Here is a 21,617-nt window from a genome sequence, read left to right as displayed (position 1 = left end):
AGTGACTGAATGAACATGGTATTTATAGACAGACTAACAGGATGAGACACAGGTGAATGCAATCAGTGAATGAGGTACAGGTGAATGTGATCAGTGATGATGAGTCCGGGCAGTGAGTTCTGGGAAATGTAGTTTGTGAGTGATAAGTCTTATCTGGAGTGCCCTCTGCTGGCTCAAAAGGACACTCCAGCTGTTGACCGTACACTGTTAGTACAGTATTTGTTTAATTGTTTTATTTTGATTTAGTTTTTATTTGATAGATTTTCACCCCCAGTTTATAGTTTATTTTTATGATATTGTGTTTGTTTTTGTTTTTTTGGTTGATGTTTTGCTGCCTTTATGTACAGCACTTTGTTCAGCTGCTGCTGATGTGAAAGCGCTTTATAAATAAAGTGAAGATGATGATGATGAACTGCACTGAGCGCTTTCCATGATGACGAATAAGTATCAGCAAAGGATTAATTGATTTCTAGCCCTTGTATTAGCTTTACTTAATAAAAAATAAAAACCCGCCCTGTACAGCTATGATCAACTGTTCTGGCCGAGCTGTCGATGTTGTTACGGAAAGGGCGAAGCTGATCGTTGGTTTTTGTCACATCTTGCGGTGAGCTTGCGGCATTCTGTAAAGTTGAGATGTTCTCATCTCGTCGTGGAATAGGCGGGCCTGGAAAAATCAAAATGTGCTTCCATTTTGAGTGTGCTTGCTGCTTGCGGCGTGCCTGCATTTGAAATAACGAATTTGGATGCGTAAAAAACGCAGTATGTGAACATAATAAGTTGTGCGGAAAAAGTTTAGCCGCGTCGAGAGGAAACTAACCTCCAGTCACCTGAAACGCGACCTCAGGGATCTATATGAAGACTTCAAAAAGTGTAACCCCACATCTACCAAAACTGCTAACGAAATGCAAGTAACAATAACAGACTCTCACATCTTAGACAACCATTAATCAAAGCGCAAGTGTAACTCCTTCTGAAAAAGTTGTCGTCTCGATCTTTAAATGTGAGGTGATAATCTGCAGTCGGCGACCCGATTTATGCCAGTCTTTCTCTAGTCTTTCATAGCAAACATGTTTGATATTATCATAAGTCCTAGCGAAGTCCTAGTGACGTAAAACAATCAACAACCAATAAAATGGAGGTTGGCGTGTCCGCCTCTCACACCAGAGACACAAGTTCGAGACCCACTCATGGGAGCTGTCTCAGGGAGCCGGCTGGATGTGATAGTGATTATACATTGTTTCCTGATATTGACATTTTTCCTTACCAGAAAAGTTTTTATATCTACTAGGGCTGGGCGATATGGAGCAAAATTTTTTATCTCTATATGACAGAAAGCAGAATGTGGGTATATATATAGCCGTATTTTCCGCACTTAAGGCGCACCTTCAATGAATGACCAATTTTGGAAAATTTTTCATATATAGGGCGCACCGGATTATAAGGCACATAAGATACTACAGTCACATGTTTGACTGGGTTTACGTTATGCATCCACTAAATGTGCTAAAGGGAATGTAGCAAGTGCGCGGCGCCGGAGGTGAGGCGTTTATTTAATAAGCGTGAGCGTGCTGGGGTGGGCACGTAACTTACATTCGCAGCCTGACTCATATGAGTATTCAATGTGCGGCGGCTCGCTGACAGCAGCTGGCTGTTTTGAATGAGACGACCTGGTTAGTGTGAACGGGAGCGCTTTATGAACATTCTGTGATGCGCGAGCAGCGCCGGGGACAGTGTGTCTGTTCGTGTGTCTGTTAAGAGTGAGCGCTCGTGAGCAGGAGACACGCATAACCTGATTTATACGAGGTTGAACTGGACGTGTGACAAAGCAGGCATAAGATGGACATGAACGCGAGTTTGCAGGCGAATTTCAGAACACGAAGCGTTGTTAACCAATTGATCCATACATAAAGCGCTCCGGATTATAAGGCGCACTGTCGTTTTTTGAGAAAATTAAAGGCTTTTAATATTGAGGTTTTTTTAGCTGTTAAGAGAAAAATAAATCCAAATGAATGTGTCGCTGTGTCTGTCGAACACTAAAGCCCCGTTCACACCGCCAGTGACGCAGCGACAAAGCGACAAGGTCCCATTCATTTCAATGGAGCGCTGGCGACATCGCTGCAGTTCATTTTACAATTTCCCCTGCATTACGTTGACTATTAGGGACAAGAAAATTTATTATTTGTCAAATTCGAATGACGTTTTTATAATTTGTGACAGTAAGAGTGAGTTTAATTTGTTCATTGATCGATCGTTGATCTAGTAAATGATTTAATCCACTGAACACTGCTGTGGTGATATAAAAACACTCTCCCAACAGCATATGGTTTCTTTTTAGCCTTAAAAGTTGTTTATTCCCAGTCAAATTAAAATAATATATCACTTGTGATGGCCTTTGTATAGATATGGCCAGACGTGCAGTCTACCAATAACATCAGAGCGACAGCACTACGAACGCCCACAAGCGACATCACAGTACAGAGCCGAGCGACACACAGCGACAAAATCGCTGGCGGTGTGAACGGGGCTTAATTCAACATGCCAGATTAAAACCGGATTTTAAAACAATGCGTAGCACCACTCAGCGTGGAGTGCCAAAACACTTAATTATAAACTTCAATATTTTGTTCAAAACGATCTCAATTTTTTTTTGACATTTTGAAAAGCTGTGCATAAGGCCACTGGAACCAGGATCGTAACTGAAATGCACCGCATGTTATCTCTCAATACAGGAGAGTATTGTATCAACAAGCAAAATAACAAATTTTAATTTTGTTTGGCTGTTTGTAACAGCCAGATGAACAAAGAAAAAAGGTGATCTGATGGTGGTGGCTGGTTTGACATATGTTGTGATCTGAAACAATGAACTCATTTAGAGAGTTAGGTTTACCTTGATGAAAACATAAGCCCTGTGATTCTACTGCAAATGATTTTTAGCATTTTCAATATAATTCAAAATATGTCTTAAAGGATTTTCTGATCAAAGACTTATTTGTTGTTATTTAGAAGAAGTATTTTATTTAGATACACAGACATCAATAATTATCCTGTGAATCAGTGGTGACAGTAATAAAGCATATTGCAGTGCATTCTGGGTGCCACCAATCAAAACTCATTCATGCTCCAATCATACATTGCGGTATGAATAAATTTGATCTGAATTGTCTTAGTAAGTTCCTTTTCCTTATTGAATATCCTGTTTTTCACCATTGTTGAGATTCATACACTCATTCCTGATGTCTGTGTGGGCCTTAAAGATAGATAAAAAAATCAGAACAAAACACTTTGAATTAAATTGACATATCTGGTTTTCATGCTGTAGAATCACAGTGCAGATGTAATCAACAATATAAATATTCATCATTTAACCTGAATCACTTAACTCATTTACAGCCTAAATCTCTCGGCTTGTTTGAGATGAGCAAAATCTGCGCTGAACCGATCAGAGCGAGATACATGCTGGTTAGAAATGTGTCTGAGAGCAGTCCGCCTTACTCTGATGACATGCTGATGTTTGTCAAAAAACTCTCGCGACGCAAGGCACAAGTGGCAAATTCTCTAGGCGTGCGCAGTTGCTCTCCCCCGACTGCACTGATCAAAAGCACGATGGGAAACGAAAATGCCTTGTGTTGAGCCCAAGCAACCGTGAAAACCTGTTTGTTCCTCTTGCTGGGAGTGGTCCACTGATGAATGTCTGAACTTTCAGTCTTTTAAGTGTTTCAAAAAGTTCATTGAAATCCTTCTTAAGGAGTTCCGACTGCTCTTTATGAATATAATTTTTCCCCACATGAATGATTTGCAGTCGATTTGCAGTCTTATGTTTCATAAGAATGTTCTGAAGTTACCTGTTTACATCAGAAGTTGTTGCTTGTGGAAGGCAGCATGTAGTTGTATCCTTGCTACTAATGTTTCTGATTATGGAGTCGCCCACTATCAGAGTCCTGGGCCCCGCTGTGCTCTGAGCTGAGTGCCGCTGTCTGCTCGACCTTGAGCGCCGGTTAGCATCAGTGTTAGCTACAGGCTGACTCAGTCTGTGTTCGATCATATTCGTCAAATTCAGGGATTCCTCATTCATTAATACTTTAAATCTGTTCTCAAGTTGTATAGGCGGTGGTAGGAGACCAGTGGTTGCAATCCTTGTCAGAGTCATATCTGGGGTAGATGATGCTACTGCTGAAATATGTGGTGCTCGTGACAATCTGATGTCTCGAGTGCCTTTGGGTCTCGCTCCCTATTTGTGCCATCAATTTGTAAGTCGATCGGCTTGTTTCTCTACAGTAAGTATAGCCTTTCGAGGAGTACTAGATTCATGGGACTCACCGGCTGTGCGCCATGACGAAGCTCGGTTGTGCGTTCCGTCTGGTTTGTCGGTCCCGCAATTAACTTTGTTTCAAGAACTGCAATCCTTTGTAAAAGTCTGTGGCAGTTAGAGCAGCAAGTAGATTCCAGAAGAAGCATTTTCTTATCCTTATGAATGTAGGGAGTTGTGTTTTCTCTTCCCCAGAATGTAAGCTGTGAGAGGCTGGTTGAATAAAAGTGTGAAGTACTTTTTAAGTAATCCCAGCGTCTGAGCACTGTGCTGATTTGCTAAAGTTAAAATTAGGTGAAAAGGAGATAAAATATATAAAAAATATTAAAGCGATAGAGCAAAGCGCGGAGCAGTAAGCAGGAGCGTCCGAACAGTAGCTGAGCAGGAAGTCAAGTCTTGTCATGAACATTAGAAAAAAAAGGACTAACCCTAACCCTAACCTTCTTCTGCAAATTACCCACCTGAAAACAAAAATAAATTAATATAAAATATCAAGCCAAACAGGTACACAAACGTATACAATTTATAAAAAAAAATAAAATGTAAATAAAACAATTATAAATAAGAATCAGACTTTTTCAACTGTAATCTCACATAAGGATGAGTGATGATGGAATTGTCCTTTTTGGGTGAACTATCTCTGTAGGAGCTGAACTCAGAAAGCAGTAACCCCATCATTTATCTTTTATTCTCTGTAGCTTGAATGAGTTTGACCACAAGTTCTTCGGCATCACTAATGCTGAAACAATCACCATGGACCCTCAGCACAAACTTCTGTTGCAGTGCACCTACAGGGCCCTAGAGGATGCTGGGATACCAATGGAGAAGGCCAGTGGAACGCGAACAGGAGTGTTTTTGGGTAACATACAAACTAAATATAGGATAAATAATGAAAAAGGTGTCACTTTTGGTGTCTTTTAATCCAAGTGAAAACTGCATGGGGGAGTACCTTCGGAGCAACCTCTGGTTAAGATGCGTTGCTAAATACCACAGATTTTCTCTTCAATTCCCCAGTTTCTTTAGAGGGAACTTCCTTTCCCTGACCTCAATCTGTGCACTTGTGCTTTAATTCCTTCGTGTCACAGCACAAAAAGCACATGAGGTGGCTACAGCTACTGATATGCTGCTTGTCCGAGCCCTGCAACTATTGTGGCCTTGAGAAAGGCATTTAATCACCTCAGATTAAAGTGTAATAGGGATACAGTAAGTGGATATGGATAAATAGCAGCTAACATGTCTGACATGGTTTTTGTTTGCTTGTGTTCCAGGTCTAATGAACAGAGACTTTGAGCTGGCAAGTGTGAGGATAAATCCAAAGTACATAGACCACACCAATGGCACTGGTGCCGCTATGAGCATAGCTGCCAACCGCATTTCATACATGTTCAACTTCACGGGCCCCTCACTGTCCATTGACTGTGCCTGCTCCTCATCCCTCGTCGCCCTTCACTTAGCTTGTCAAGCCATAAAACAAGGTAGTCTTCAAACATATGCATGTAAACCCTGTGGATCAACTTATTTGCACAATTTAGGAAAATTGACCATATGCTTCATATTGCATGTGTAATAATATACAGTCCTGTGCAAAAGACATTAGATGCTTCATGTTTCATGTATGTTCTGCTTTTGAATTCTAATTATTAGCCGTTAGGCTGCCCTCACACCCCTAAGTATTGTGGTTATATGTATTCCACTCAACAGGAGACTGTGATATGGCCTTGTGTGGCGGTGTGACCTGCATATTGGAGCCAACCATTTTTGTGACTCTTTCCAAGGCAAAAATGATCTCACCTGATGGAACGAGTAAACCTTTCAGCAGTAAAGCAGATGGGTATGGCAGAGGTGAAGGATGCGGGGTTGTTCTATTGAAGCCTCTGAAAAAGGTCAATTAAAAGATTGTCTCAAATAAACACACCACTCTGACAGTAATGTACCTAATGGTAAAGTGCTGCAAAAATAATAAAAAACAAATAAACATATATTGTCTGTATTTGACAGGCTTTTGAAGACCATGATCATATTTGGGGTATCATCGGCAAAACTGCAGTTAATCAAGATGGCCACAGCGTTAGTCCAATCACCAAACCATCCATGGTACAGCAGGAGGAGCTACTTAGAAAAATCTACTCAACAGAGACTGACCTGACTAGTGTCCAGTACATTGAGGCTCATGGGACTGGGACTCCAATTGGAGATCCAATAGAGGCAGGTAGCATCTCAAAAGTCATTGCCAAAGCAAGACCTCAGAAGTCAGGGCCACTCATCATTGGTTCTGTTAAGAGTAATATTGGACACACAGAATCTGCCGCAGGTGTCGCAGGGCTCATAAAGGTTCTTCTGATGATGCAGCACGAAACCATTGTGCCATCATTGTTCTATTCCATGGAAAGCTCAAGCATAGATGCTGAATCTCTCAATATTAAAATCCCCACCACACCAGAAAAATGGATTAGTGACCGTAGAGCAGGGAGGTCAGCAGGAATAAATAACTTTGGGTTTGGTGGATCAAATGCACATGCAATTGTCAGACAATATGTGCAGTCAAAAAATCCAAAAGATCAGATGATGAGCAAATCCCATCAGTATTTTGTGGTCTCTGCAGCCTCAGAAAAATCCATGAAAAATATTATTAAAGATACAGCAGAACAGATCAGCACTGGGAAAATATCAGATCTACCGTCTTTACTGTACACATCCGCATGTAGAAGAAGTCACTTGAAACACAAATACAGGAAAGTATTTCAAACATCATCATTGGCAGATCTGCAAGAGAAACTTAGTGCTGCTGTAGAGAAAGAGCTTGCACAATCAAAGACCGACTCCAAGCTAGTTTTTGTGTTTTGTGGCAATGGTGTTACATATCAGGGTATGTGCAAGCAGCTCCTAAAACAAGAGCCAGTTTTCAGAGAGGAAATCATGAAAATTGAAAAACTGTTGCAAAGCTATAGAAGTTTGAATTTGACAGAGATGATGGAAAGTGAATCTGACGGAGGTTTGAATCTGATACAGGTGCTGGAAAGTGAATCTGAGAAAGGTACAGAGCCTTCTGATCCAAAGATTATCCAGCCTCTTCTGTTTGCTATTCAGGTTGCTGTTGTCAAACTTCTGAAACACTGGGGTATCAGTCCTGATGCTGTTTTGGGGCACTCTATTGGAGAAGTCGCTGCAGCTCATTGTTCTGGTTTGCTGTCACTTGAAGATGCAGTGAAAGTTATACACTATCGCAGTTCTTTGCAAAGCACTGTGACAGGAGGGAAGATGCTGGTAGTCAGTAATATGGCTGTTTCTGAAGTCTTGAAAATTCTTCCATCTTATTCAGGAAGGATTTGTCTGGCTGCTTATAACAGCCGTCAGTCATGCACCCTCTCAGGAGATGCAGATGACATTGACAGGCTGCAACAGAATTTGAGCAACTCACCCAGAGGAAAAGATTTGTTCCTACGCATTTTAGATGTACCTGCAGCATACCACAGTCACAAGATGGACCCCATTTTATCCAAAGTAGAACGGAGTATAGGCTCATTGCAGGCACATCATCTGGAGACAGAATTGTTCTCAACAGTGACAGGTGTTAGTTTGTGTTCCTCAGATTTTCTCACTGGTGAATACTGGGCAAGGAATATCAGAGAACCAGTTGAATTCAAACAAGCTGTACAGTCTGCAGCTAAAAACAAAAGGAGTGTGATATTTGTTGAAATTGGTCCAAGAAGATCTTTGCAGAGGTACATCACTGAGACTCTGGGGAATGACTTCACTGTGATTCCCTCAGTGCAGCCTGATAAAGATCACGAGACCATGCTTGCTCTTGTTTCCAAACTGTTTGAGCTTGGGGTCAAAGTGGACTGGGAAATGTTCTACAACGGTTTTGAGACTGAACCAATTCCTTACCCACGATACCAGTTTGATGACGTGAAGACAGACGTCTTCGCTTCTAAATTGCAGTTGATCAGTCCCACTGGCAACCATCCAGTAGTTTCACAAATAGACAGTTCAGTGTTCAGCTGTGATTTATCCTCCGAGTCAGTGGCCTTTCTGAAGCACCACAAACACAGTGGGGTCGCCATCATTCCTGGGGCATTTTATGCAGAGTTGGGTTTAGCAACTTACATGGCATATGCAAAACCTAAGGTCCCACTAAATTCTCTGCAGCTCAGCATAACATTCCAGAGTCCATTCGTTTTCAGCCAGAATGCCCCAGATATAAAAGTACATCTAGATCCATCAGACGATTTGGCTTATAACACATGTAACTTTAAAATACAGTCTACTTCTGCAGTCTTTGCATTTGGCGCAGTAGAAGCAAAACCATGTAGAACTCCTGAAGAGCAGTTCATTTCTTTAGACTGTATTTACAAAAGATGCACATCCCACATGACTTCTGAAGAACTCTACAAACTTCTAAGTCAAGCAGGATTTGAGTATGGGTCTGTCTTCAGGAATAATGCAGATGTTTATTGTGGGGAAGAATTTAGAGAGGCGATATCTGTTGTGAAGGTCCCAAAGGAATTACTGCCTCAATTGCATGACTATTATATTCACCCAGTGGTCTTGGATTATGTCATGCAACTTATTCTTGCGAGTATAGGGTGTGTATCAACAAGACCCCAATATCCTGTGAAAATCGGAAGCCTGGCTGTATTTGAGCCATTGCAAGAGGAGATGGTTGTTTATCTGAGAGCAGTGCATATGGCAGAAGATGATTTTGACAGTTGTGGCTGCTTAGCCAACAAACAGGGTAGGGTGTTAGTTGAACTCAGGCATGTGAAGATCAGAATGCTAGGAAGTCGATCCCAAGTAGTCGAGGAGTATTTCTTCCACAACGATTTCAGTATCGTCTCTGAAGTTGCCACATTAGATACACCGATTAAGGCACTGGTATTTTCTGACCAGATAGGAATTTCTGAAACTTTGCAACAGTACTTGGACCCAACATCTAGATATGTTTCTTCTTCAAATGTTGACACACCGTTCGAATATGGAGTTGAACAACTTTTGTCAAAGCTGAAAATTTCAAGTGTAAAGAAAAACTTCCAGGAAATTCTGTTCATGTGGTGTGATGCAGACCTAACCTCTCTCAAATCAGAGAAGGTCTTGGACACTATGGCAGGTTGTTGTGAGATTTTCAGAAGGCTTGTCGCATATCTCAAGGCACTTAATTTCCAAGGTAATATCAGAGTAATAACCTATAGGTTGTCTGAGAGCACAGTGGACTACATCAACCCTGGGTTTGTTCTGTTAGGCATGACAAGAGCGTGTGCAGCCGAGTTGCCAGAACTTTCCTTCCAGCTGATTGACATGGGCTCTGCCACTTTTGAAGACATCAAAACTTTGGCTCAGGTCCTCAGGTCATGCCCCTGTAATAAATATCCAGAGCTAATAGTGAAGGAGGGCAACATTCTCCATCCTGAAATCACCCACACACCTTTGCCAACCATGGCAATCTCTTCAAAAAACATCCACATGTCGGATGAAGAAGTCTTCATCTTGCAAACATCTGACCCATATACAATGACCAATGTGTCAATGATTCCAATGGACAAATCCAATGAACTAATTCAAAGAAAAAATGTAGAGCTTCATCTTAATAAAATCTGTGTTCATTCATCCGATTACTTTCCAGTCAGCATTTCTGACCTGAACAATGGTCAGACATTGTATTGGAACAAGCACACAAATGAAAACCATAAGCTCTTGGCCCTTGACTTCAGTGGCACTGTCACAGCTGTGGGTAAAGATGTCAGCAAATTTAAAGTTGGTGATCATGTTGTGTCTTGTTACCCTGTGGCTGCCAACACTAAAGTAGTTCTCCCAGCGGCTGTTTGCTGGAAAGCAAAACAGCTTCCATTCCTGAATGACGTGCCTTGTGTCTCTTATGTGGTACTGGCTTGGGAGATCCTACAAGAGGCTTTACCCAAAGCTAAACAGCAATGGAAATTGGGCATTTTCTCCACTGTTCCTGACTCAGCTTTGATGAATGTGTTAATTGCTATTGCAAACAGATTAGGTTGGAATGTCAGAGTGAGCACGCAGGCTGATCAGCTGTCTTGTGATTTTAGTGAGGTGGCCGGAGCTGTTCTTCTACCTCCTTATAATGTAGAAACAGCTGAAATAGCTAGCCGTGTTAGAGGCATCAAAGACATTGTTCTTGTCTATGACAGCAAGACAGAATTTCCATTCAATACTACAACATTCCGAGGGACAAATGAGGAAGTCCGCTTCCATGCCCTCCTCATGTCCCAGATAATGCAAAAAGGATCTCTGCAAATGCAAATGCCACACGTCTACCGTTGGCTGAAATCCATCCATTTGGACAGAAAGACATTTTCTTTGGAGACAACAGCTGTTCAAAGAGTGAAGTCTCAAGACACTGATCTTCTGTCTGTAAAAGATTATGATTCATACTTCAGATGCCAGATCCTACCTCTCATCATCCTGAACAGTGAAGTCAAGAACCAGCTGTCTGACATTCCAGTGATGCCCAGACACAGTCTATTCAAGAAAAATGCTGTCTATATTGTCACAGGTGGTCTCACAGGGTTGGGCTTTGAGACAGTAAAGTTCATTGCTCAGAGAGGAGGAGGAAACATTGTCATTCTGTCTAGGAGTAGTCCAAACCCTCAGATGCAACAAGAGATAAGTCAGGTCAGTAGCCACTGGGGATCTGTCATTAAGTCTCTCCCATGTGATATTTCTATATCTGAGCAAGTGGACCAGACAATTGTTAATATTGGAAAACTATTTCCATCCAGTCCCATCAAAGGGGTATTCCACAGTGTGGTTGTCTTGCATGATGGGCTGATTGAACGTCTTGACAAATCTCTTTTTGAGAAAGTTATGAGGCCAAAAGTAAACGGAGTGATTAACCTTCACCGTACTACCATACAGTGCAAACTGGATTACTTTGTGTGCTATTCCTCCATCGCTGCCTTCATTGGCAATGCCTCACAAACGAATTATGCTGCGGCTAATACATTCATGGACACTTTCTGTCAGTACCGCAGAAACATTGGGCTTTCTGGACAGACTATTAATTGGGGGGCTTTAAATCTGGGTCTTTTGTTGAACAAAGTCAATGTCCAAAAATTTCTGGAGGCAAGAGGAATCATGCTTTTGGAGATTCCAGAAATCCATGAAAGTCTTGAGCAGTGCCTCTTGATCAACAAACCTCAACAGATTGTATGCAGGTTCAGTTTTAAAAACGCCTGGAATAACATTCTCAGTCAGAACAAAACACTAAATGTGCGCTTGTTCAAAATAGTACGGGAAGCTGTTAGTAAAGGTGGAGTGAATTTATCAACACCTGAACAACCCAAGAAATCATCCTCACCACGTGATTATCTTAGGTTCATGATTAGCGAAACGACTGGTGTTGACATGGATGAGCTGAATGATGATGTTCATCTTTTCGATTTAGGCATTGACTCAATGTTAGCCATGACTCTGCAGAATCTTATCTTCAATGATAGAGGTGTGAACGTCCCTCTAGTGACTCTGCTGGATCCAAATAGCACACTGGCAACTCTCACTAAAACCCTGGAAGAGAACTGTGTAGACGGATATCAGAGAGAAGAAGAGAGCAATTCCACATACTTATGATTTGTTATTTCTCTACAGCAGTCTTGTTGTAGCCTCAAAACAAATACTTTCTTGGAAATTCATGACATTTGGTGTGAAATGGGGGTATGGTTAGTACTATAGTACCTAAACAATGTAACTGACTCAAGTTTATCTAGCTTAAAAAGATTAGTTTTTGCAGATTTCACTAAATTTCCCTTAAAACACCAAACAAAACACCACATAATATTTACATATCAAATTGAGGTTCTGCAGGCGGTGGACTTAACATTGTTTATTATTGTTTTAACTTATGAAATCACACTAGGTTTAAACACATTCAGCACTTCACTTCAGCTTTTTGTATCTATTTTAATGTACTTTAAACCAAAGCTGCATGAGATGCACATAATACCAACATACTGTTGATGAGTAAGATGATGAAGATTTTTTGTTTTGTTTTATTTTTATTGTTTTGTCTAGCTTAAAGAGATAACCCATTTTTAAGTTGGGTCAGAGGTAACCGCAATTATTAAATGAAATGCTCGAAAGTATGAGATCAATTTTAATAAATTAATTGATCCAAACAATAGTACTAGCAAGATTTATAGTAATTTCAAAATACATTATGCTTTCTAATGTTGAATGATTTTTAAAATACTGCCAACAGTGACAATACTAAAGTTGTTGATGGATTATTCATTGCTTTGTTTCTTTCTGCAGTAAATAATAGAATCACACTATTTTACATAGGCAAACGTTGAATCAATAGCACAAAATGAAATGTTGATATTATACAGTATTTTTTAGTTTACTCTGTATCAGTAAAACTATAATGAAAGGAGTAATTGAGTAATATACTATTGTGATTGGGAATTGGATGTGAATGTAAAAGTATATGACGTGTGGGTGGATATGCAGCAACCTTGTTATCCAAGGCAAATATCTTGGAAATAAAGAAATGTGATGTAAAAAGTAATCTCTTTTTATTATACATTTACATTATATTCATTATTTTTATTTATTACACAGCTAACTTCTGTATACTTAGATCTGATTGGCCATTGCAATCTGATTTCAGATATTTTTACAAGATGATGCTTAACTATAATTGCCTAAGGGGATGTTTACACGACATAATTTTCAGTGGACAACTTTGTATACGTTTTGGCCGTTCGTTTAATATACAACAGCGTTTTGGTGGCCTGAAAACACAAACTTTTGAAAACAGGTTAAAGAAGTGCAAGTTTTTGAAAAAGATACCTTTATCGCCTCAGTGTGAACGACAAAAACCCAAATCTGTGAAAACGGTGACGACATGCACTTGTGTATTATTCGTTTCACTTCACAGAAATGTAAATCTGCACCCAGGTGTGCTGCATTAAATCTGTGGTTAAGCTCCGTAAATGTGAAGCACAGATCAATGTTCAGTCAAGTGTAAATATGCATCAGTCATTTCTTTTAGAAACTACACCCAGTTGTGGATAAGGGATGGTCATTGCTCCCTAATCCTCATGAAACCACTGTACTTCCTCGACACCTCTGGCATTGACTGATTGATTCGGCATTGACTCAATGTTAGCCATGACTCTACAGAATCGTATCTTTAAAAATAGAGGTGTGATCTGCTGGATCCAAATAGCATCCTGGCAACTCTCACTAAAATCCGGAAGGAGATTCATGAAACCACTGTACTTCCTCAACACCTCTGGTGATTCGGGGGGCAGTGGTTTCCAGCGAAATGTTAGATGTTCCGTTGCTTCCTGCTGTCATCCAGGGCAAGGAACATCTAACTTCCCCTCAAAAGGAAGTGTTAAAATTGATACCACTCTCAGAGAGTCTGGCAGCACGGAAAGTTCTGCCAGGCTGGGCATTAGGTACTGTACAAATAGGATACCGAATCAAATTTATTAATCATTCTCCGTGTTTTCAACAATGTGGTTTCCACTTCCGTGAGACTGGAACTGGCGCGTGTACTGTCACAAGAGCTACTATCTCTGCTGAGCAAAGAGGCCATAGAATATTTTTCTCTTCCAGAGAGAGAGGCTGCGTTCCAAACCACATACTTCCCTACTATTTAGTATGAGGGAAAAAAGTAGGCAAGCGAAAAAGTATGAATCAATCCAAAAGAGTAGGTAAGAATTACCTAGGTGACGTACTAATTATCGCGAAATTCGGACGTACGCATACCTAAAGTGCGCTCGAATATGCCTACTTTTCCTACTACATAGTTGGCGAAAAGAGTACGTGAAAGAAGCAGTACGTTCGAAACATCAGTATTCATAAAAGAGTAGGCGAGAAGTTCCCGGATGGCTTACTGCTTCCGCCCAGATTTTTGAGTGCTGTACGATGGGTACTCATGATACTCATAATCAGGGAGCCAAAGTCTCAAAAATGGGTTGAACCTGACGTGGTCTGCCATACTTTTTATTTGTGTTTTTTCTGTTAACTTTGACCCTAAGAACAAATAATTGGAGGGTCTGCTCTGCCGGAAATATTGCGAAAAAAATTGTGGCTATTTTAGTGTACGCACCCTTTATTTTTTATCAGAAAAATGTGAAAAATTATTTTTTTCATCAAATTCTTAGTGGGTTGGGTAGGGTCTCAATAAATGCATTCCAGATACACAGAACACATGTGCGGACAACATCCACTGTTATGAGTAGGGGTTTTTCTTCTATTTATTCTCTCACACACTCACTTATACACACACACACACACACACTCATTCACGCTCATACCCGCTCTCTCTTTCCGCACCTGTTAGTCTTTGCAATCAGCGCTCGCGCTGATTTGGTTTGACACCTGTTTCTACTTTTCCCTAAGTGTTCACCCTTTATCTGGCGTTTGTTTCAGTAGTCTCTTTGTCGGATCATTGTTGCATGTCACGTTACGTCCGTCCTCTCTGATTAAGTTAAGTGCTAACCCAGTCTTATTTGTCCGTATCAGTAGAAGCATATACAGTTGAAATATAATTCGACTGTTATTGTGTCACAAAATGTAGTTTTAAGAGTTTTTCAGGCGAGAAAGTAGTTTTTTAAAGCTCAAATCTGTGGTTTATTTATAGATTTATGATAATTTGACTGAGATCCATTCTAAGCGATCACCGGACGCTCGCGCTTGTGTCCCCCGCCTGGAACAGCCTTTCCTCGGCAAGTCGTTCTGATGTTTGCCGCTGACTCGGATTTCTTTGTAGTGGTTAAACATGAGATATAGTTCGTCTTGTATAAACCTAACAGGTGATCTTTGGTCTCGTGAGTCTATAATTCGTTCCCTGGCCAATAGTTTTGGCAGAAGGCTACGTGAAGTTTCATATCTTTAAACGCTGAGTATATTTGACTGACTGAATTGTTTCTTGATGTTATATTTAGCTTTACTGTATATCTTTTTGTACTTTTTACTTATACTTTTATAATGGCTATTGATAAAACTGAAATTCAACAAAAAGAAATAGTTTTGTCATTTATTTATTTTATTACAAGATCATCTGTAATGTTGTTTATTGCAACATTTGTACCAATGCGATAGCCTATACATTAGGCTACATATTGCCTGGAATATGTTTAATATTTTTAAATTTAAACGAAAAGAGGCAGGGTTGTTTTATATTTAGTTTTGTTATTAAATGACGTTACATGTAAATGAATATAACGAAAATGAAAGATAACGTCAGTAGACTATGGAGTACCGCAAGGATCGGTTTTAGGCCCTCTGCTGTTCTCAATATATATGCTGCCACTTGGTAATATTATAAGTAGTGGTGCAACGGATCATCAATGATCCGTGATTCGTTCGGATCAATGTCTTCGGTTCGGCACACACGTGATCCGCGGATTGATTATGAAAAAAAAGTGCTCATGTTCAGTCAATACAGACAGAGCTTCGTCATAGCGAGTGGAGGAACTGAGAAGCTTGAACGCCCCGCGTCATTTAAATCACCTGTATGGGACCATTTTGGATTTCCCATCATAAAAGAAAAGAGGTTAGTAGATAAAACCGAGACGCATCACGCATGCAGAAGCTGCAGCTGTCATGAGACAAACACTAGCGCGAGACGGCTGCATGCGCAAGCACAGGTGATACAGTGGCCGCCTGTCAGTAGCGGAGTGGCAATCCGGAGAGTCGGGTCTTTTCCCGGTGGGCCGGTAGTGCTTAGAGGCCGCGAGGGCCTGTCTGATAGTTATACATTGCAAGTTATTAGCAACACAATCCAGCGGCCTGTACACAATAGTCTCTGCAACGGCGATAGTTTGAAGCGCGCGTCCGTGTGAAGACGGTGCGCGACTGCGCGAGCCGCAAAATACACTGTATCCATGCAACTGATAGCAGCAAAAAAGAGCGCTCTGCTTGATTTAAAAAAAAAAAAACCCAACAGATTTTAGCGCCAGATCTCTTATTTAATAGCAAACTAAATTAATTATCTGCTAGTTAACTGGAGATGTTTCATTTATTTTTGTATTAGGTGTAACTTTCCCCCCAACTTTCATAGATAGCATAAATAATTTGCACGCTGCTAAAATAAAGGATACAAAACATCAGCAAAATGATCTATCGGCTATATCATTATTATCAGAGTATGTGCATGTCAGTGATTTATTTATATTAGGTTATTACAGAATTAAAGAGCACAGACCTATGCTAAGGAGGTGCATGTGAAACGCCTTGTAAGAAATACTTTCCTTTTAAAGTTCCCGTGAAATCAAAATTGAACCTATTAACTTTGTTAGCGCATATTACTAGTCTTGTGGTGAACAATTAATCCGTGCAAGTGAATATATATAAAAAAAATGTTTTACCTTAGTAACCTTTAATTAAAATCTGAAAAGTTACTTCCGGTCTGGAACGGTTTCTTTTTCTGATGACGTAGGTTTCACAGTTTGGGTGGGGAAACGCTTAACCACTCCCCTCAAACCGTTAGTTTGCTATGAGCGAGAGATGGAGAGGAGGAGCGCTAGAGTAAAACCCTGCCCTCTGTTCAATATTCCGTTTCACTTGGAAATACGTCACAGCACTGGAGAAAAATCGTTTGCAACTTCCGGTTCACGGGGACTTTAAGGAAAAGTAGCGAAAAAGTAGCGAAATCGCAATACTTGACTTGGTATCGGTATCGAAACAATAATTTTGGTATTGTGACAACACTGCTTTAAACACACGCTGAAAGTGCTTGAGCCACGTTACGACATGAACTGTTGTGGCTGAACTATCCCGAGCATCTGTTGCACTCACGACAGACGGTTGGACTTCTAGGGGAACGGCCGAGCTATGTGACAATAACCGTTATCATCACATAGCTCTCACCGCTCACAATATAAAAGTGTTAATAAACAAAATAAACTAAAAGACAAAACTTATGTTTATTTGTCCTGTCTTTTTTTTTTTTTTTTTTTTTTTTGCTGATCCGAAAAATGATCCGATCCGTGACTCTGTTGGAGAAACGATCCGATCCGTGAGTTTTTTGATCCGTTGCACCCCTAATTATAAGAAAACATGGAATTAATTTCCACTGTTACGCTGACGACACTCAATTATATATTTCATCACGACCAGATGAAAACACTAACTCATCTAAAATGACAGAGTGTCTCAAAGATATAAAATGCTGGATGACGCGTAATTTCCTGCTATTAAATTCAGATAAAACGGAGGTATTACTTATTGGTCCAAAAAACTACTCACAAAACCTCTTACAATACAACTTTAATATAGACGGAAGTCCTGTTACTCTATCCACTACAGTAAAAGACCTGGGTGTTATACTAGACCGCAACTTGTCTTTCGAAAATCATATTTCATATGTTACAAGAACAGCCTTTTTCCACCTTAGAAACATTGCTAAGCTACGTAACATGCATTTCTGATGCTGAAAAATTAGTTCACGCATTCATGACCTCGAGACTAGATTACTGTAATGCTTTATTAGCCGGTTGTCCTGCATCCTCAATAAACAAACTACAGTTAGTACAAAATGCAGCTGCTAGAGTTCTTACTAGGTCAAGAAAATATGATCATATAACACCGATTTTATCATCTCTACACTGGTTACCTATTAAGTTCCGTATCAACTACAAAATACTACTACTGACCTATAAAGCCCTAAATGGTTTAGCTCCTATGTACTTAACGGACCTTCTTTCGCCCTACAATCCACCGTGTTCCTTAAGATCACTATATTCAAGACTTCTGGTCATTCCTAGAATATCGAAGTCCAGTAAAGGAGGGAGGGCGTTCTCGCATTTAGCTCCAAAACTCTGGAATAGCCTTCCCGATACGGTCCGAGGCTCTGACTCGCTGACACAGTTTAAAACGCATTCACATAATGCTTACCTTTTAGTCCTCTGTTATGCCATACGGACCCGTTTGCCACTGAAACGCATTTTCTGCGACAGTGGGGCTCGACAGCCTTAGTCAACGGGTCGGCGCGTATAGTTGGGTTGCGGAGAGTTCAGGTTACGGAGAGTTTGTGAGATAGTTGTTTTCTAACACCGACTCCCGTATATTGGAAATCATTATGAACATCAGCTATGCTAATTATTTCCCATCTGCCTTTCTGCTGACAAGCGTCCCGAGAAAAATGGCGTTCGTCAGGTCCAGTTTTGTGTCCAGCCTCTCACGGGGATTTCGGATGCCCCAACGCCTGTGATGAGAGGACCAGCACCTGTGAAGAGCCGACTCAACGCCTGCGATATGTTATGGCGACGTTTTATTCAAACAATATTTATATTTAATATTTATATATAAACAATATGAATGTAAGCCAGAGGAGAACTGGCCCCCGACTTAACCTGGGTTCTCCCAAGGTTTTTTCTCCATCCAATCTGATGGAGTTTTGGTTCCTTGCCACTGTCGCCTTGCTTTTGGCTTGCTTTGGGCTTGCTCAGTTGGGATTATTTAGTGTTTAGCAATGTTGTTGATCTGTGTTGTACTACATGAAGTTTTGTTAATAACTAAGTTCGGGAGGAGCACCTTCAGATAATTAACACGAGTGGAAGGCAATCAGCAACCAATGATAAGAGGGTATATATAGACTCAGCAGTCTTACCTCGATCCATTGGCAGTTTGCAGCATTTGGCCATGTCCGAATCTAGCTCTTCCTGTTTTCGATAGAGAATCTTTCGTCCTTCAGAATTAGGAATCTTTTCCGCAATCCGGTATCATCTCATGGGCGTCAGGCCAAACAAATGGGTCATCGCCACCGCGGGCGAAACATCCGCAATCTACTTCCGCGGTATCTTTAAACCGGACCATTCAATAATTCCTGCCATAGAGATATGGACAAGGCAATGCTGCCCTCTTAGCGCAAAGGAATGGACATTCCTCCAGCGTCAGGCCGTCACAACAGGCAGTAAGTAAGTTAAGCCACGCTGCAGATCCAGTCCCGGCTGATCCACACTCTCAAACATCTACCGGGTCAACTCTGTGAGTGCTTAGCTGAAAAAACTTTTGTGTCCCTGATTGAACTTTGCATCGCTTCAATCGTTGAATGTCGAGCAAGTTACGCTATCTGGATACTAATTGTGATCGGAGGATATAAATAGTTTCTGTACAATGATTTGCGTTCCTTAAACGCGATGCTTCTTTATGGCGTAAACTCACATGTAAACAGTAGGGCTGGGAATCGATTTTAAAAGAATTGATTCCTCGATCCCAAAAAGAATCGATTCCTCGATCCGAGGCGTTAGGAATATAGAGTTGATTCCAAAGGTTGGAATCGATTCCATTAACAGGAATCGACTCCTCTTTTAAGATTTCAGAAGTTCAGACCAATTCTAACCCGCAGCTTCACCTTTTGGTTTACTAATTCAGAACGAGCAAATCGGCAGGGAACGACCCTTAGAAATGACAAATAAATAAATGAGAAACAACGGAGCTTTTACACTGGGCTCGTTTGCAGTGGTCCGAGCGCGTTTGTCCCCGACGCCCCTCGCAGCGTGGGTCCGGTTCCACACCCAATTTAATTCTATCGAACCTTGGTGCGTTCGCGTGCATCTTATGTCATTGCAAACGTGCACGGCGCTCGATGGAAAGCAGAACGTGGGTAAATATTGTGTATTTACTTATTTATTTTTAGTAAAATTGCTTCTATTATGCGCAGTTAAGTGAACAATACAGGTTTATTGTGCGTGTGTCACATAAGGTGGACTTCTGCTGCTTGCAAACGGACCCTTAACCCTCTGAGACCTAAGGGTATTTTTACAATAAATTTTCCGTCTGGTGTCATTTACTAAAAAAGCTTGTAAAATATCAACCCTTTGGTGCACAGACAATTGACACACCTCTTTTTTTTCAGGACAAATTGAACTTTCAGCATATTTGTGTTACATTGATGTCACCTGAATGTAAAATAAGTTATGGGACCATAAAGACAAATGAAAAAATAAATCGGAAATGGAATCACTCAATTATTTATTGAAATCACACACAAATAAATAAAAGCTAAGCATTTTTCCTCTGGAAAATAGTTTGTTCATGTCTTTGGAGTCCTGGAGCACAGGAATAAACATTATAACTTGTACAGAACAAAAAATATTGACATTTTTCCAAAAGAAGTCCAGGCGTTTGGGGCCTCATGAAATTCACTGGTGCCAAGCCTCAAAACAGTTCCTATCAGCAATCACACAGAGAGCCACATCACAGGTTTTGCATTTCTATTTTATTTATTCTTTTATTTATTATGTTCTTTTTATTCTTTTATAATACATTTATACTACTATAATACTTTTTTACAGTAAATAAATAAATGGCACTTCAGCTGGGTCTATCCTGGTAATCTAGTTCCTCATCTGTCAAAAAGCTCTGTTCTCCTGAAAATCCTTCATCCTGCAATGCACCAAAATAGACCAGCGCTTTATTTACGTCCATTTCGCTGTGTTTCTCTGTGAATCGCGCGTCTCCGTGAGTCTCTCTATCTCTCTACACTATATCAGCGCTTGGTTCATGCGTAATGACGCACACCAATGTTTACAACGGATCAGCCTGTAATTGGTCAAAAACCATCACGTGAAAACATCACGTGATATCCAGGATGTCCGCTAGCATCAAGCTAGCGGCAAAAATGACCGAATATTTATGAATTATGGGCTTCAAGATTATCAAAGTTTGACATAAAGCGTTTGGATTTATTGCTGAAAACCTCTGAAAGGAAGCACAAGTTCCAGGCTGGATAGAAAACCTTCTGCAAAGGCTAGAAAGACCCGAAAGACACCCCCGTGATGGCTAGCTCGTTAGCTTTCTGCTGGAAAAAACGGTAAGAAAATCGATAAATCTGTCATCGAGCTATGTAAACATTTATCGGAGGTGACGTGTGGCATCGTCGACGACGCCGTCGGGCTCAGGGGGTTAAGAATACAGTGGATTTACAAATATGTTGCTCTGGTTCCACGTACAATGCTCGAATACACCGCAGGCTCACTCTCGCTCGTATCCAGGGTAATTCCTCGACACTATCATCCCTTACTTATTTAACTGAATACATCACAATAAGCTAAAACGCATGCGCAGGATACCTTATTTCCTGAACAAGGAAGCAGGGGGTCCGTTACCCCAGTGCGCACCCGGGTCCCATAATGGCGTTCACATTAGCGATTTTTCATGCGAACCATGCCCCGTTATGGACTTAACTGCCAGGGTGAAAGTTCCCTAAGCCATTTTGAAACGTTAATAAAGATGTGCATAATCCTGCAAAGATTTAATCTCCCCTCTTTTTCGCATCCTTGTTTGCGCTCAAGAAGATGATAATCAGCCAGCCAGGCCCCAATCT

At 40.7% G+C, this 21,617-nt stretch overlaps 1 protein-coding gene across 1 annotated transcript in view; it reads left to right on the top strand.

Annotated features, from left to right (window-relative positions):
• LOC120477442 (uncharacterized) overlaps positions 1-12,610 on the top strand; it is a 31,569-nt gene extending 18,959 nt beyond the window's left edge. Inside the window, exons 3-7 of the mRNA XM_089132559.1 lie at positions 5,005-5,165; positions 5,575-5,781; positions 6,008-6,189; positions 6,305-7,256; positions 7,299-12,610. Of these exons, the coding sequence (XP_088988685.1) occupies positions 5,005-5,165; positions 5,575-5,781; positions 6,008-6,189; positions 6,305-7,256; positions 7,299-11,902 (6,106 nt within the window). The 3' untranslated portion in view covers positions 11,903-12,610. The remainder of the gene's footprint in view (positions 1-5,004; positions 5,166-5,574; positions 5,782-6,007; positions 6,190-6,304; positions 7,257-7,298) is intronic.
• Positions 12,611-21,617: the final 9,007 nt, after the last annotated feature.

The sequence above is a fragment of the Pimephales promelas genome, chromosome 2 (assembly GCF_988280905.1).
Source record: "Pimephales promelas chromosome 2, fPimPro1.hap1.1, whole genome shotgun sequence".
In the NCBI taxonomy this organism is placed as follows: domain Eukaryota; kingdom Metazoa; phylum Chordata; class Actinopteri; order Cypriniformes; family Leuciscidae; genus Pimephales; species Pimephales promelas.
This window is presented reverse-complemented; position numbering and strand designations above follow the sequence as displayed.